This window comes from Oculina patagonica, chromosome 9 (assembly GCF_052425735.1).
Source record: "Oculina patagonica isolate OP01 chromosome 9, crgOcupat, whole genome shotgun sequence".
NCBI classification, from domain to species: Eukaryota; Metazoa; Cnidaria; class Anthozoa; order Scleractinia; family Oculinidae; genus Oculina; species Oculina patagonica.
In genome coordinates, this window is record NC_135766.1 from 415,503 (window position 1) to 433,943 (window position 18,441).

At 37.6% G+C, this 18,441-nt stretch overlaps 2 protein-coding genes across 3 annotated transcripts in view; both read right to left on the reverse strand.

Moving 5' to 3' along the window:
• Positions 1–6,622, reverse strand: part of LOC144666704 (uncharacterized) — a 24,645-nt gene extending 18,023 nt beyond the window's left edge. The window contains exons 1-5 of the mRNA XM_078528085.1: positions 6,399–6,622; positions 4,649–4,717; positions 3,974–4,186; positions 2,072–2,355; positions 1,113–1,176 (exon numbers count right to left, since the gene is read on the reverse strand). Coding sequence (XP_078384211.1) covers positions 1,113–1,176; positions 2,072–2,355; positions 3,974–4,186; positions 4,649–4,717; positions 6,399–6,557 — 789 coding nt within the window. The 5' untranslated portion in view covers positions 6,558–6,622. The remainder of the gene's footprint in view (positions 1–1,112; positions 1,177–2,071; positions 2,356–3,973; positions 4,187–4,648; positions 4,718–6,398) is intronic.
• Positions 192–18,190, reverse strand: LOC144665369 (uncharacterized). 2 transcript variants are annotated; one of them, XR_013572917.1, is made up of 5 exons: positions 16,212–18,190; positions 12,897–12,965; positions 12,489–12,701; positions 11,493–12,015; positions 192–1,830 (listed from the first exon to the last, which is right to left on the reverse strand). XR_013572917.1 is itself a non-coding variant. In XM_078526611.1 (4 exons), exons 1-4 carry the CDS (start codon positions 16,386–16,388, stop codon positions 11,740–11,742), a joined length of 735 nt encoding a protein of 244 aa, XP_078382737.1. In that variant the 5' UTR covers positions 16,389–18,190; the 3' UTR covers positions 10,887–11,739. The 2 variants fall into 2 exon arrangements, 1 of the variants encoding a protein (XP_078382737.1); XM_078526611.1 differs by lacking the exon at positions 192–1,830 and having other exon boundaries at positions 10,887–12,015.
• Between the last annotated feature and the right edge of the window lie 251 nt (positions 18,191–18,441).

Sequence of the window (18,441 nt, forward strand, 5' to 3'; positions counted from 1 at the left end):
TAAAGTTAAACGGGTCATTCTATACCTGCTCTTGAGTCTAAGAGGAAACAAATATACCCTGCTGAGCGGCACATAACCGTATAGTCCTTAAATCTGAGTACCCTGGGTGCCGGAGGGGGAGGGGGGTGCTTTGTTGTGCAATATTATAGATATATGTCAAGAAATGGAAAACGCACACACCTAAATTTGCAAAAACAAAATTTCTTTATATTATATCATATTTTCGTGACTTTGTTTACTATACATGGTTTTCAGATTTACTTTTATTGCGTAACAGTGAAAAGGATCAGGTTACAGTGGCCTTGCAGACGCGGAAATACAGTGTAAAGATAAAATACCGTATTTTCTCGATTAAACACCGGACCCCGATTAAACGCCGGCCTCGTATAAACGCCGGGTCAAATTTGCTAGTTTTTAAATAAAAAGGGGCGTTTGTTCGAGGTCCCGGCGTTTATTTGAGGTCAAGCTAACAAGTAGAAATATATTCTGTTTGTCACAAATCTCGATTGCAACATAAACTATTCAATCCGTAATAGTGCACCTTTGGGAAATAATCACCTTTGGATACCCAGGGACACTTTTCGGGGGCTGAAGGAAGAGAACAATCGTCCCGCCTTGACAAACTGCCCCTTGGTCTCGAAGATCGGTAACAATAAATCAGTCTGAAAAGTTGGCTGAAAATTGCAGTCCGTTAATAAACGCCGGGCCCCGATTAAACGCCGGATTCAAATAAACGCCGGGTTCATGACGCCAAGTTTGAAATAAACGCCGGGGGCGTTTATTTGAGAAAATACGGTAATCATGTCATATTTTATTAAAAAACTATAATGGTATATTGCAATTACTGAGTTTTTATCGGTCAAAGGGCAATGGTGTAAGAGCTCATAAACCGTTGACCACGAATATGGTACGCGTTTAAGCCCTTGTTAAGTATGAGATCATTATAGCTAACTAGGCGTTACGCGCCTCATTGCCTATCTACCATCCCAAATAAAACGCGCGTTCGTGAATTATTTATTAAATACCATATTATATCATATCGACCGCGACTGGTGGTGGAAGTAGGGGAGGGGAGAGGATATGAAGGGTAGAAGAGGGTAGTTGTGTCTTACAGAGGCGATGGAGTGTTTTGAAATGTAGTGAGAACCATCGTACTCAAGGCCAAGCACAGGGCGACTGTATTTTAAAAGGGAACACCAAAAAGCTAATGCTAACGAAAATTAGTTCTTTATTTTACAAAAATGGCTCAAAACAATAAGTTTTCTTGCTACGAAAAATATTAATATCTGTTCTAAGCTGTATTGAAACTAAGATAAAAGTCTTACTTTGTCAGCGTCATGGCGTCACATACACGCTTTCAGATTAAAGCTTGCGCACTGCTACGAAGCATTTCACGAGATACTCTTAGACTTCAATGAATTTTGAAACAACACAACTTTCTCTTATAGTGAAGCTAGTTGTGTAGGTGTTTTAAAAGGGAATTTATTTCGGTTTTAATTTTGTAATAAAAAAGGCTCGCATAATAGTATTGAGAAGAGTTTTATTGATCAAGATCACTCGCTGTAAAATGTCCTAAAATACTAAAAACGAAACAGGTAATTGAAAACAACTTTGACACGACTGGTTGTAGATTTTTATATCAATTGTAGATTTCTGATATCATTTAATTATATATAAATATACAGCGTAGTTATCGCGATGTAAAAAGATGAAAGAAGCAATTCGTAATGAATGTTTTCGCATTTTTTTCTTGTTTCATGTTGCAATGTTGCATTGTCAAGCAGCAAGCTACTAAAAGATTCAGCTTGCGTTTGTGACGTTCATTCTTACCTACACAATAGGCGTTCTGAAATTGTGTTTGTCATTTGCATCTCCTGTACTCTCCGGACAAACGAAGTTACGTCCTTTCGACTGATAATCTTGTACAACGCAAAGGTTCCTCTTAAGTGTCTGTGCTTGCTTTTTGACTCACCTTTCTTGTCCATCTATATTCCCATATGGACATCAAATAGTTTGAACAATTGGTGATTTCTCAGGTACCCGTTATACAAGTGATACCTGCTCGCGTTGCTACGTCATGTGTTCTACCTCTTCGTACGGCGGAGGCATGTCAACCTGCAAAGTCTCGTACTCTATTGTCATAGCCTCAGATGCAGCAGCTTGAACCATATTGGGTTGATAACCCTCTACTGCTGAAACAGGTACCATGATGATTTGTGGCTGGCTAACCTGTACCACTGGTATGAGAGTTTGGACTGCAACGACACCACCGCTTGTTTGAATTGGAATGGCCATGGGAGCACCACCAGGGCCCTGAGTCATGACGTAACCAGCGCTGTCGGTAGTAACTTGATCCTAAAGTATAAATGATATAAAGCAAAATATATATATTTTGTCAATTAAAAGATAGGTATGGATGTTAATAAACCTTTTTCTAGGCCCGTTGCAGTTTGTTTTCTAGCAAATATGTAACTTCGAAATGTTTTTTTTTTTTTTTTTTTACTGGCTGTAGTGAGGTAAGCCACAAAACACAGTTTTTGATCGACTGTTTTTGAACTCGGGTATGGTAACGACGATTATGGTGGTACAACAAGGCAATATAACGCACAAAGAGTATTTTCTCTTTGCTTAAATAAGTGGAATTTGGATTGTCTGATTCGGTTGACTCGGGGAAGGGGCAGTACAATGACGAATAGATCAAGACAATATCTCCAAAAAAATTTTGTAACTTTCTAGTTTTACATTTACTACGGCAAAGCCGAGAGAAAATAGCTGGCACATTGAAATATGTAAAAGAGATCGAGTTTTTGATTGGTCGATTTGGGTATTCAAAACTGTTTAGGGTAATGATGGGGTGGTACTAGGAGTCCATGGAGATTCTTGATTATCCAGTTACAACCAAGAAGACATCAGCGGACAAGCTGATATATCCAAAAGAGGTGAATTAATAAATACGGAAAGCTTGAGTAAAACCCATGTTTATAATTGAAAGTCAATCGGCACTTGCAGGTCCGGTGGTTTCCCCTATCAAGACTCAAGAGCGCGGGGGGATGAAGTGCCCGCGCTGACTTATAACGCTTATATTTGTTTCGAGATTCAACCAAACGCCGCCAAACTTTGTGAGTTTATTCAATATTTATCTGGGAATATTTTGGAAGAAAAGGTTGTTGTGTCAGGAACCTGCTGCCAGCATGGCAAGGCATGTTTTCCAAAATGTGTATTTTTGTGTTTCTATTAATGAAAAATAACTTTAATGAAATTATTTTTACCTAATTATTGGTGGTTTTCTGACGTTTTGCAAAATTGTCTAAATCCAAGATGGCAAATCTAAGGTCATACACCAAAAGATAAATTGTCGGACATACTATATATCCCGCTATAAGTTTCATTGTGATTGCTTGGGGGGGGATTGTGATTGCTTATTTTGCTTATTTTGCGAAGTTACTGAGGAGAAGATCCCCCCGGTCTGAAAAGATCCAAAAAAGGCCTGAATAGGGTTAACACCCGGGAGGGGTGGGGGTGGGGTACTTGGGTAAATTTTTGTTGGGTATGTGCCGCTGGCCTCTCAGAACCCCTACCCCATTATAGTCATATTCTATGGCCAATTATAGACCCCATCTTAGTCACTTTTGGGTAAATTTAATTTTTACGACCCCAACTAAGTCACTTTCTGGGAGCTGTTTGTCAAATATTGAACAACAGCAATAAATACGGTAACATTTTTTTCGGCAATTATTTCCGTTCATAAATCACAACTTGCCAGAATTTTCGTACTCCCAAAATCCCGGAAAAGTGTGACCCCATTCTAGTCACCCTATAAAAAATGCTTGAAATGGCGACCCCATTATAGTCAGTCCAGTCGTGAAAATGCGACCCCATCCAGCGGCACATCCCCATTAGCCCATTTATAGGAAGTGCCCCCCGGGGGTTAACATCGAGGAAGTTATGTTGGACTGCTTTGAAGGGAGCTTACCTGTTGTGGTGGAGCGATATTGCTACAAGGTTGAATTTGACAAATGCACACGGCTGCCCAAATTCCAATGGCAAACTCAACAATGCCAAGAATAAAGATAATCCAAGTGAAAGCAATTGCTAATTTTTTGTGTACAATAGTTAAGCTGTAGATGATAATGATTATTCCACCAAGCACAGCAGATGGGATTAAGAAACCCAGAAATACACCAGCCTAGGAGTTCAAATTAAAAACAAAGTGTAAAAAGGGGTAAAAAAATACTGTCAGTTTAAACGAACTTATGATAGTGACATTGGCACAGGTTTGCACAAGGATGCATGGAATGTATAATAACAATTATAATAATCATTTTTATAGCGCCTATCCAGGCCTGCTCTAGGCGCTTAACAAATACTGTATGTTAAAAAAAAAATCACAATATAATAAAATATATAAAAATTAGTTAAAATTAGCTAAATAAATCTTAAAAATTAAAAATGTACATTAAAAGTAATAAAAAGTAAAAATCGCTAAGAGTAATAAGTTTTTTTTAAAAAGATAAATTTTGAGTTTTGATTTAAAAGAACTTAAATTGTCACATGCCTTTGGAAAATGATAGCCATGTACCAATGCTATTAAATGCTCTGTTTTAGGTTCTAATAGGACGAATAAAAGGTACCATAATATTTCACGTACGCAAGCATTGCGAGGTGTACTTCTTTCTTTGCGAGTTCCAGGGATACCAAGACCTCCTGTGACGCACATCTGCAATAAAAACAATTCCATTGCATTAAAGGCAACGTGTAACGGATTTTAGCCGAACTTAGATATAGGAAATGACCCTCAAATTCGATAAAATATAAAAAGAACCTCTTAAAACAGTGCAAGAACATTCCACTAGTACAAAAAATATAAAAAAAATCTATGGATCGCCCAAAGTGACGAGTATTGAAACAGATGGGTATATGAATTTATTTTATTTTTGTTTCTTGGAAAATTAAAGGCAGTGACGGCTGATAAAGTCATTCAAACACAGGTTTATCGTCGACTCCATTTGGTCCGTTATCCCATTTTTATTTTTTATTTTTTTGTTTGTAATGAAATAACATTTTCTTTTTAATTATCTCGCGATTATTTCTGACGGACACTTGCAATCGGCCAACTTGCGGCCAGTTGCAATTTCTCAGAGGGTGACCGTTTCATAGGGGAACTTCTTTGGCAATATCTCCCATAGTGAACTAAGCCAGAGACGAAAATGGTTATGAATAAGAAACCGCTTCTCAGGGGGTGAGCCTTTTTTTTTAACAGTTAACTGCTCCGTGCTCCGTTCACTTATTCAAAATTATCATCCGATCAATGTTTGAAGCCTTTTTAAACATGCGAGTCATAATCTGCAAAGGGTCAACATTTAGATATTTTTGACATTTAATTTGACAGATGTTTGTTTTCCCAATGGCTCTTACATATTTATTTTTTTTTTCTTTTATTTATATTTATTAATTTGCATACGGACTCGCAGAGGGACATATGGTACGTTATTTACACTTATATTATAGGATTTTCAGTTGCTACCGCTTTTCTCAAACAGGAATAATTATTAAAATAATAAAAAAGTAATAAATAAAAGATAAACAAAATGAATAAAGTAAATTGGAGCTTAAATTCCTTAGACAGCAAATCAAAATAGAAATTAGAACATAGTAGTTAGACAAGTACAAAATATAAATTGATTTTTATATATTAAGTAAAAAACAAACAAACAAACAGATAGCTCTGATAACTGAAGCGTTGACTTTGCTGACGTTATTGTCGTATATTGGATGTCACGAACTAATGTAAGGCAACTAACGTAAATGTGTTGACCAATTGAATACAAATTTTTTAGTCAAATCACTTAAATGCAATATACGTGCAACGCTGCATCCGTTTAAGTTCTTTAAAAATGGCGATCAAGCGAGTCGACCGAAAGTGAAATACAAAATAAAAAACACTTTCGTGTTGTGTTTCACGCCTGGTTGACAATGCTTAGTGACATAACTTGACAACATTTTCAGCGTGATGAACAAAAGCGACACAGCGTTAATTAATTGTGTCGTCTTAAACTGATACGATATCAACGTAAATACTTTCTACTTTCCTTTACCTTGCCGTTATGTCGGTCGCTATCATGTGCTGTGTAACCTAATCACAGCATTTCTCTTTGTCATCATTATATAGTGTTCGATTTTAAAAACAGAATAAAATATTTGATATCAATAAAACAATTTAACTCAAGATACAACCTCCACTTCCACGGAACACAATACCAACACATACACATACAATCCTCATGATGAAATACTAACGTACGGAATTACTTTGTTGCCTTCAATCATCTATACTAGCACTCTTTCCAACATTAAGGTTTTACCTTGAAATATTTTTAAAGACCGCGAGAAGAACTTACCCAAACACCGATCCAAATCCCAAAACATACGTCGCCTGTCCAAGTAATTTCCTTGACTCGCTCTGCTATGCCAAAGATGACTAGTAATAACCCGACAACGATGTGCGCGATGGCAAGAATCCTCGCCATATAGACGGCCTTCGCTGAATCGCACGCCATGTTTCTAAAAAAAATGGCGTTACTCTCAAGGTCTCACACTCGAAGAATTTAATTTATTCAAACTACGTCATGCACTATTAAAATAATAAAGCCAGGTGTCAAACAAACATACGCAACCTGATGTTATCATAGATTACTAATAGAGAAATGAAGCTTGACGTTATACGGCAAACGGGAAACGCGTGCTTGCCTTTGATTTTTCTACCTTTTTATCGACATTTTCAAGTTTATCTCTCAAAAAAAAAAAAAATAGAGAAGGAGTCTGACATTCACAACAAACAAAAAACTACTCGTTTCCGCGCACGAACACCAAACGACAGACGGCGGAAGTTCATTTTTACCGAATGGTAATGAGGTGTAGTGATGATTCGCGAACTTGAAGTGACGTGTTTCCGTCACTCCATTCTGATATTAAACCGCAATTAATTCATGCATTAACGTGCTGACAGAAAGGTTGTTTAAAACGCCATTCAGCACATGTCAATCAAAAACAAATTATCCTATAACCTCATTCCGCAGGGTCTCTCTCTTTCAGGGAACAAGGTTGAATTTTTACAAAACAAATCGAAAGAGGATAATTACACTTATCCTCTGGTGATAAAAGAGAATAGAATTCGCTCTACGAAGCCGTAGAGCATACTCTATCAATGACCCATTCACCTAAGAAAACATTCAAACGCAAATGAAGTGAGATTGTGACATAACTGATAGCAGCTATAAGCTACATGCAGTTACCGCGTCTTTATTGTAAACACAACATTCATGCTGCACGATTTTGTTTCGCGTCACATTATCTTCGTGTCACGTCATCCGTTTTTCATCTTTTTGAGTCGTGCAGAAACGCGCATCTTTCTCAAGTTTTATTCGCTGCTCAAAATAACGCTATACGTGCTGACAGAAAAGTAAACATATCCACAAAACAAATTTACCTAATGCTAAATGGATCAAAGGTTACACTTTTGTGATGAAATAGAATTCGCACTACGAAGCCTGAGAGCACGAACCATCAATGACACAATTCCCATGGAAAAATAAAACATTCAAAGGCACATTATTGAACGCTTATTTGAAGAAAAAAAACTATCAATGACCCATTCACGCAAGAAAACATTGAAAGGCAAATTAAGTGAAATTGTGATATTACTGATAGCAGCTGTGAGTTACACGTAGTTACGGTTAAAAAATTATTACGCTCGCCATGTGACGTGTTGTAGTTAACACCAAATCCACAGCTTGAATCCACAGCACGTTTCTGTTTCGCGTGACGTCACCTCGTGTCACGTCATCTGTTTTTCATCTTTTTGAGTCGAGCAGAAACACGAAGTGCTCGGGCATATCTTTCTCTCGAATTTTATCCGCTGCTCCAAAATAACGCTATACGTGCTGACAGAAAAGTATAGATATTCACAAAACAAATTTACTTAACGCTAAAAAGGATCAAAGGTAATACACTAACCGGTAAATATTTTTGTGGTGAAAACTGAATAGCGCTACGAAACCTGAGAGCACGAACCATCAATGACGCAACTCATGTGGAAAAATAAAACATTCAAACGCAAATAAAATAAGATTGAATTACTTTATTGGACACTTATGTAGAAAAAAATGCGAAGGTCGGCACTTCATCGAATTACCAAATTACCATGAGGTTGCTCGAAGAGCCTTTGATTTTTTTCGTTCGCGGGAAAAATTAAACGTGATGCTTAACCTCTCTAATATTAAATGTGTTCCAATAGGTAACATCGCGGCCTGGTTCCAGTTGTTAGTGTGTATGATGTTACTAAACCCACTTTGTCCCCCTTTTCCAATTTGAGTAACTTTCGTAAAAATAAAAATTCTTACCAAAGGGTATCTTTGGGCAAAATATGGGTGATTCGCCAAATGGGTCGTTGGCGGAGAGTTTTCGGCCCTTACAGTCGGTCATTCTTAATATTCACTAAAGGTACTGAGTTTTATGTGGTATAAAATGTCATCAGCTGTCTTGTTGAAGTGAGTGCAGAATTGTCAAGGACCAGAAACGTTTTGGCGAGTATCTGAAGTTTAGGATAGCGCATGTACATAAGCTTTTCAAAAGTCACTTATTTATTATATTCTTTAACAGCTCATTTTATTGCCTTCAATTATTACATTGTTTTTAGCTTATATATCTAGTGCGTGGCAGTGATCACGATCTATATATCCAGTGGTGTTCAACTTCGTCTCTAACAGCCCTTATAAAAATATTTCGGAAGTAGATCAAGTAACGCTGTGTCGCTTTTGTTTTGCTCATTTAAAAGAAAACACTCCAAGCCCTGGATATTTAAAACATTTGGAATTTAGTAAATAAACTATCAAGGCTTTTGGACCGAAAATTAAGCGGTGAACAATAAGAACAATAGAGTGTCTCTGTCTCGGAACAATCGGTCTGGTAGTTGCCCCTGTAAAAGAAGCTACGCTTCTTGAGCTAATATTTGTTTTAAGAACATCAAATCTCCACGGGGCAACTATCGGCCGATAGTTCCTCGACAGAAACACTCTATTGTTAAAATAGTGCACGCCCGAGAAAAAAATGCCCGGATCGATAGTGCTCTATTGAAACATACAATTATAACCTGGCCAAATATCTATGCAATCTTTTGGCGCCGCACATTCCAACTGAACACTGTGCTACTGACACTTTTACTTTTATACAGGACATTCAATCTTTATCTATGTGTGGTAAATTCATGGTTTCTTTTGATGTAGAAAGTCTCTTTACTAACATACCTCTTGAGGAGTGTATTGACCTGGCGGTCAATTACATTTCCAAGGGCAATCCCGACCTTAACTTAAGTAAAACTGAACTTAGAAGCCTCTTCGCTGTAGCAACTGCCCAAACTCATTTTTTATTTAACGGTTCTTTCTATGACCAAATTGACGGCGTGGCCATGGGGTCTCCCTTTGCTCCCGTATTAGCATCATGAAAAGCCATGGTTGGAAAAGTTTCAAGGCTCTGAAATTTTATTTTATCGCAGGTATGTTGAAGACACATTTTGTTTTGTTTTTTTCACTCGGAGAACGATGCTGTTATATTTTTTAACTACATTAACTCTAGGCACCCTAACATAAGGTTTACAATGGAAAAAGAACTTAATCGCCAATTACCCTTTATTGATGTTCTGATTGATAATAATGACTCTAATTCTTTCATTAATAGAGTTTACGGAATATATATTAAAATATATTTTAATTAATAGCTAGTGGACTGTAAAACAGATTTCCCTTATGAAAGTATGTTTTAAGAACGAAAAAATATAGAGCAATTATGTAATTAAAGACAAATGGTCGGAATGCTGTTTAATTTTCACCATCATAACTTGTAGCATCCTAAAATTATTTTTAAAACCTCCTTATTATTAAAAAGCCTTAGCGTAAGTGTGACTAATGCGCTGAATCGTAGCTAACTGGAGTATAAAAGTACAAGTAACATCGTCAAATAAAGGGTAGTATTGATCAAAACCAAAGAAATTAAAAAAAAGTGAAACATCTCTCAAAAACCGGTTGCAATGATAATACCGAAGTAGGTGGTCACGTTGCATTAGCGTGCCACTAGCGTCGAAATGTTGCCAGATAATATTTAAATAAAAAAGTCAAGTTTGGTCAAGTTTGGAGTGTATAGCTTTAAACGTTTTGAAGTTATATCCGTGAGTAATGAGCAGGCCTCAGAAGCCACCCTTGCCCCTCCCTCCCCGATTGAAAAGAATTGGCATATTGGATGACGATGGAGGTGTCCCGGTAAGTTCTGGAATCATTTTACATCAAGCAAACCAAAATAATCAAAAACCATGGTTTTTTTTTAGTGACTTCCACTCACTTGCTTGTGTCGCAACCTAATTTTATCATTTCGGAAGAAAATCAAATTTTTGGTTTGTAATATTCGATTACAGACCCGTGTCGGAAACATAGCGATTTTATGGTATACCGAAGTTCGGAAAATTCCTCAGCTAGAATCTCTTGAAATTTCTCTTGAAGTTTAAAAAAAGAAATAACCTTACCAAGGGATATTCTGGATAAATTTCACTGACTGTAAACAAGCTCATATTGTGACGCGAAATCTCGACTACCAAATCAAACTGGTTTCCAAGCTCCCTGAGAAGTTACCCCTCCCCCCTGAAAAAAAAAACAGCACCCCCTCGTATTTTCGCCCTGGCCACCACCACCACCTACCACTTTAATTTCTTGATCTCGTTCATTACATGGTTTTCAGATTTAACAGTGAAAATGATCAGGTACAGTGCCTTGACGTAATAATAATACAGTGTGAAAAAAATATCATGTAACATTTAATTTATTAAAAACTAGCAATGGTAGTATAATTTCTGAGTTTTATTGGTAAACAGGCAATGGCGCAAGAGCTCATAATTATACCATAGACAACAAATATGGTAGCCAATACGTGGGAGCTGAAAAAAAGATTTTTTGGGGGAGTTTAAGCCCTTGTTGGATATGAGATGGTTATAGCCAACTTGGCACAACGCGCCTCGTTTCCTATCTACCATCTCATATCCAACGCTCGCTCTTGAAATATTTGTTGAATTATATTGTATCATATCAACCGCGACTGCTGGTGGTAGTAGGAGAGGGGAGAAGAGAGGAGATGAGGGGAGAGGAGGGGAGAGGAGGGGAGAATAATATTGTAAAAAAGGCCTTCATTCTTATCGACAAGTGTTTTATTGATCAAGAACACTCGCCGTAAAATGTCCTAAAATACTTAAACGAAGCAGGTAATTGAACGCAACATTGACACGACTGGTGGTAGTTTTTTTTTTATCAATGTAATTGATATATAGCGTCTGCATAGTTAACGCGATGTAAAAAGATCAAAAGAAGAAATGCGTTATTTGTTTTCGTATTTTCTTTTCTTGTTTTATGTTGCAATGCTGCATTGTCAAGCAGCAAGCTACTAAAAGATTCAACTTGCGTCTGTGGCGTTCTGAAATTGTTTTTGTCATTTGCATCTCCTGTACAGCAGGCCCTCTCCAGCCAATCGAGGTTACGTCCTTTCGACTGATTATCTTGTACAACGCATATGTTCCTCTTCAGTGTACTTGCTCTTTGGCTCACCTTTCTTGTGCATCTATATCCTCACGTGGACATCAAATAGTTTGAACAATTGGTGATTTCTCAGGTACCGGTTATAAAAGCCATACCCGCGATCGATTTGTTACGTCATGTGCTCTACCTCTTCGTACGGCGGAGGTACGTCAACTAGCAAAGGCTGGTACCCTGTGGTCATAGCATGAGATGCAGCAGCTTGAACCATCTGAGGTTGATAACCCTCTACTCCTGAAACAGGTACCATGGAAATTTGTGGTTGACCTCCCTTTGCCACTGGTATGACAGTTTGGACTGCTTGAACTGGAATGGCCACGGTAGCACCACCATCTGCAGGGCTCTGGGTCATGACGTAACCAGCGCTGGCAGTGTAAGTAACTTGAACCTAAAGAATAAGTGATATGAAACCAAAGTCAGGCAAGCGATACATTTTGTCAATTTCAACATAGATGGAAGTTAATAAACGTTCTCCTTGGCTAGTTGCAACTTATTTTCTAGTTAATATTTAACTTCGAAATGTTCTTTATTGACTATAGGGATATAGCTATTGAGGTAAACCAGAAAACAGAGTATTTAATTGGTTGATTTGGAACTCGGGTATTGTAATGACGATTAGATGGTACATCAGGGTAATATATTCCGTGAAAATGTTTGCTTTTCCAAAATTTTACTCTTGCTACAGCAAGAACCGAAGCGAAGAGAAAACAGCTGAGAAACTGACATATGCAAAAAAGGTGGATCAATAAATACTGTAGATTAATGAATACTGAAAGTTTGGCGTCGCAAATAAAATCATGCAAGGCAATTGGTACTTCCAAGTCTGCTGGTTAATATCAACAATTCTGGAAGGGAGCTTACCTGTTGTGGTGGAGCGATGTTGCTACAAGGGTTCATCAGACAAACACACACGGGTGCCCAGATTCCAATGGCAAACTCAACAATGCCGAGAATGAGAATAATCCACAAGAAGGCCATTGGTGAGTTTTCGAGTACAATAGAAAAGCTGTAGAAGATAATGATCATCCCACCAAGCACAGCAGATGTGATTGAGAAACCCATAAAAACGCCAGCCTAGGAATTCAAATTAAAAACAAAGTGTCACATTGGCACAGGTTTGCACAAGGATGCATGAAATGGTTTACATGCCTATTATTTAAACTCATGGAAATTGATAACCGTGTACCATTGCTATTAACTGCGATGATTTAGGTTCTAATGAGACGAATATCAGAGAGCACAATATGTCACATTGTTTTATTAACGTACGCAAGCATTGCGGGTTGTACTTCTTTCTTTGCGAGTTCCAGGGATACCAAGACCTCCCGTGATGCACATCTGCAATAAAAATAATTCAATTGCATTAAAGGGACTTTTCACGGTTTTTTGCCAAATTTAGTTGTAGGGAATATAAAATAACATATGCGTGGCCCAAAGTGATTCTCTGAGGGTGGCCACTTGATAGGCTTTCTACTGTGGTAATAGCTCTTATAGTGGACAAAGAGACAAACATGGCTAGGAAGGATAACCCGCCTCTTTGTATGAAGACGTGTATCAGGCGATTACGAATTGGGCTTGAGCATTGCAGACGAACTAAACCATGGTCGTTTTAAACATGTTGTTTTGAGCCGTCTTGAGGTGGCTCGTACCAGTTTTTCTTACGTGGGAAGTCTGGTGACTAGCGCGCGCGTCACACTTCATACCCACGAGTCACGCACAAGATTTGAAAAGGAAAACAAACATGGCGGCCCAGTGCGAGGTTGCTTTTCTTCAATTTAAGAAAAAAATCCGCGTTCAACTAAAGTTGTTTCAACAAGAACATTTTAAGTTATGAAGAAAATGCTCGAGTTACAAAAGCAAATTCGCATGTGCTACGATCGATCTCGGAGATCGTGAGTCAATTCCACTTTTTTCGTTCAGCTAAGTTGAGTTCGCTGTCAAACACATGATTATTCAGACAAAGGAATACTTCAAAGTAAGACCTAAGAGGCACAATTGGCGCGAACTGAAACTGGCTAAATCCCATGAAATCCTAAGCCGAAACGTTTCGCAGACAAAGGGAGGGGAGATCCACGCGTGTTGCTCAGTTCCGAATAGTCGGAACTGAGCATGAGTAATAACCAAACTTTTAAAATCGAAATTTTAAAGTGCGCGCAAACGCGCGTAGGGCTTTCCACAACACAAGTTGCTCGGCAACTTTTTGGCAACTTTTCATATTTCGAGCAACTTTTTCCACTTCGAGCAACTTTTTTCCTCTCGAGCAACTTGTTGAATTTTAAGCAATTTCCAGACCGAAGAGCTCCGAAGGTTGTCCGAGTGTTGTTCAAAGGCCATACGAACGTTTCCGAAGATTTAGGAAGGTTGTCGAAAATTGTCGAGGAACATCTAAAGATCCTCGGCTCATTCTGCATTAAAACATTACAAACCTCGCCAGCAAACATGACGTCATTGATATTTTCACGATTTTTCTCAGTTAAAGAGATGCTTGTTTTTTAACAAATTTTTACCTTAATATGTTATTTAGATACTTCTTATGCTGTAAAATTGCGTAAAACTGCTTAGAAATCTTTCTCTCATAGGAAAAATAAACATATATTTAGAGAAATTATCTTGATTAGAAGCAGCGTTTTGGAATTTTTTGGAGCAACTTTCGAGCTACTTTCATTAACAGAAGCAACTTTTTTGGATTTTTAAAGCAACTTTTGAGCAACTTTTCGAGAAATTACGGACACCTTTTTGGAAAATCTCGAGCAACTTGTGGAAAGCCCTAAACGCGCGTGGAAATTATTGAGTTCGAGAAGGCTTTAGCAAGAAAACTAACCTGATGACCCTTATTTTTTATTGCCCTAATATTTTCCTTTTATGTAAAGGAAACGACAGAAAAAATCTAAAAAAAATCTACGCAAGGAATTTTTAATTACTTACAAATTGCCCTTTTTTGCATTTGCAAAAATTCCACTTTGTAGAATTTTTTTAAAATAATTCTACACTTTCTTTTTCAGATGCCAAACGTTATCAGGAGAAAAAATGGGGGTCATCGAGTTAGTTTTCAAGTTATAAGCACTGGAAGCTGAAAAAGGGTTCTAAAAATCATTGCCTAACGTTGCCATGGTAACCACTGATGACGTAATTATTGGTATTTTGGAACAACAACACAATGGGTAATTTAATCATACAAAATTTTGTTACGATCTTTAATTGATTTTTTGGCCATTTACTTTCAAAGGTCGCACAGTCAAAAACCTAAAAGCTGGAACGAGCCACCTTAAACAGTTAAATCGCCGTGCTTGCTTCATTTATTCTCAGACCTCCTCCGGTCAATGTTTGTAGACATTTTCAACATGCGAGTCATCATCTGCAAAGTGTCAACATTTAGGCACTTGTGACGTTTGAAGGATGTTTGTCTTTTTAATTGCTCGTACATGTATATTTATTTATTTTATTTTTTTATTCTTATATTTATTTACATGCGGACTTGCAAGTGAAAATAAATGAAAACCTTTTTAAACGAAATGCTATTTGGTGTATTACTTACACTTATATTAAAGGATAATGCTACCGCTTATCTTAAACAGGAATATTGATAATAAAAAAAGTGATAAATAAAAGGAAGAGAAATAAAAACAAAATAAATAAAAAAAAATCCGAGCATAAATTCCTTTGACAATAAAGATCAGAATAGGGTAGTTAGAAAGGACTAGTACAAAATATAAAGTTAAAGTAAATAGACGAATTATAAATTATATTTCTCTTTTTTTTTTCAACAAACAAACACCTCTGATATGTGCAGCGTTGTATTGCTGACGTATATCGGATGTCACGAACGTGCGGCAACTAATGTAAATGAGTTGACGGATGGAATACAAATTTGCAGTTAAAATCACGCAAGTAAAATTTACGTGCAACGATGCATTCGTTTTAGTTCTTTAAAATTTGGCGATTAAGCGAAGATTTGACCGAAAATAAAAAAAAAAATAAAACACTTTCACGTGTCGTACTTCACGCCTGGTTGACATTGCTCAGCGACATAACATGACACCATTTTCAGCGTGATGAACAAAAGCGATGCATCTATACTTAATTGTGTCGTTTCAAACTGATACAACATCAATGTAAAATACTTTCTACTTTCCTTTACCTTGCCGTTATGCCGGTCGCTCGTATGTGCTGTGAAGCCTAATCAAAGAATTTCCCTTTCTCACTATTACTGTTTGATTTTACAAACAGGGATTAAATATTTGATATGAGTGAGACACATTTTAAATACAACTTCTACTGCGACGAAACACAATACTAACAAATACATTGCTAATGATGATGGTATATTAACGTACTGAATTACTTTGTTGTCTTCAAACATCGATATTAGCACACTTGGCAAGATTCCGCACAGGACCCTACATTAATTATGCATACATTTTCTGACTGATTCGCTTTTTATGATTGCTGTTTATGTATAGTGATAGTATGAAATAGTTGCATACATAATTAATGTAGGGTCCTGTGCGGAAATCTTTCCGCACACTTTCCAGTGCAAAGGTTTCCACCTCAAATTATATTTGAAAGACCGCGAGTGGAACTTACCCAAACACCGATCCAAATCCCAAAACATAGGTAGCCTGGCCAAGTGAATCCCGCAACACGGTCTAATGTGCCAAATATGACTAGTAATAACCCGACGACGATGTGCGCGATGGCAAGAATCCTCGCCATGTAGACGACCTTCGCTGAATCGCACGGCATGTTTTTCTTTAATGGCATTACTCTCGAGGTCTCACCCTCGAATCATTTATTCAAACTACGTCATGAGCTATTAAAATAACAAAGGTGTCAAACAAGCACACGTGACCTGTTGTTATCATAGATTACTAATAGAGAGATTATAAAGCTTGACGTTATATGGCAAACGGCAAACGCGTGCTTGCTTTGAATTTGCTACCTTTTTTATCAAATTTTCAAGTTAAACTCTCATAAAAATAGGGAAGAAAATACGACATTCACAACAAACAAAAAAACTACTCATTTCCGCACACGAACACCAAACGGCAGATCGGCAGAAGTCGAATTTTTCCCGTTCGCGGAAAAAAAAATAAACGTGATGCTTAACATCGCTAATGTTAAATACGTTTGGATAGGTAGCTTCACGGCCCGGGCCCAGTTGTTAGTGTGTGTGTGTGATATTTGTTACTTATTATTTTACTAGCTCCGTGAGCGGTCAAGATGAAACAAATCCCGTGCTCTGATTGGCTACCCGAGCGGTGAAGATGGAGCCATCTTGACCGCTCGGGATCGCCCACTGTGTTCCCGCAAGCGAAAAAACTTTTCAGTTCCGTCGTCGCTACTTCAAAAAGCTTCTCAGTCGTAAATTTGAGCTATGAAAGTATTTTCCGAAACAACACAAGTATTTTCTGCCTGTTTCTAGCGAAATGGAGTCCGATAACAAAGAAATAGGTATTGAAGGGAAATAACGAGAACAAACAAATTAATCAACAAATGCTAACGAGTTTCGTGAATTTTATTTGCCACAACAACTGCACCTAATACAAAAATTAAAACGCAAAGCGAAATGAAGACATGTTATTGGTTTTTTCGGCGGAAAAGGGAGAAAAGTCAGTGACATACCTGAAGAATAAAGACTTCGGCAAACTAGTCGTTTGTGTAAAATCTTTAGAATGGAAGAAAGCGAACGGCATGGCGAACCAGGCACTGAAAGCTTTTAAAACATCTTTTCACCGAAGCCTCTAACGCTCACGTCGAATAAGGTCGGGTCGAACATTTATATCAACGATGTAGGAAAGTTCAAGCTTTTCCCGTGAAGTGGTAAGTCCCAAACGCTATCAACAATCACAAGTTCAATATTCAGCTCGTGTCAGGGCAGGTTTGCACCACAAAAGCGCCAGAAGCGAGCAAATACTCTGCAAAGCGTCCAATAATCAATAGCTGGCGGAAACATGGAATGGACATTCTTGTTTTAAGGCTTCAAACTCAACGTTGATTCGCAATTTAAGCCATTTAAATATCCTTTAGAGGGTTAAAAAGAGGTGAATTTCGCTGTTGTCGCGTCGTTTTACTTCGTCTCGATTCATTCAAGAATTTGACAGTCACTCGTTAAACATTTAAACCAATGAAATGATTTTAGCGTGCGCCATTGATTGTGCATGCAACTGGCTTCCTTTTCAGTACTCGAAAAAAGTCAAATAATAAATCCTTTGTTGACCAAGCTTGTTCGGTCAAGATGGCAGGATATTGGCCTCGTTCTTTTTTTGCGTGTTTATGGACCGAGACGAAGTCGCGGTCCATAAACACGCAAAAAAAGAACTTGGCCAATATCCTGCCCTCTTGACCTCACGCTTGGTCAATAACCCATATTTATTTCGCTCGCTGGTGGATTAAACATGTTTGGGTCAGTGTTAGTAAATACATACGCAGTGAACGTTATGTTTTCTGTGTTAAAGACAAATAAATCCCAGGTTGGATTATTTTTATTTTTAGTTCTAAATAAACCAAAGGGACACAATGCTTGTAATCGCGACAGGCAGCTAAAAAAAAATTTATGCAGCTTTTCAGTTCAGTATCGTCCTTGTTTTGAAAAACATTGCATTTTGAGTTATAGCGGTGCGTGACATTAAGTTACGATTTTGTTTGTCAAAAAATGATATACATTTATCGCGTGATTTTTTGCTATTTGAGAAATAACAGTAGCAGTGTTTCAAGTGTTCATAAAGGCTAACCGCAAGCAACTGCTATACTATATGCCACCAGCTGTCTTGTTGTTGTCTCGCAACTTTAACTGAGTGCAGAATAGTCAAGGGCC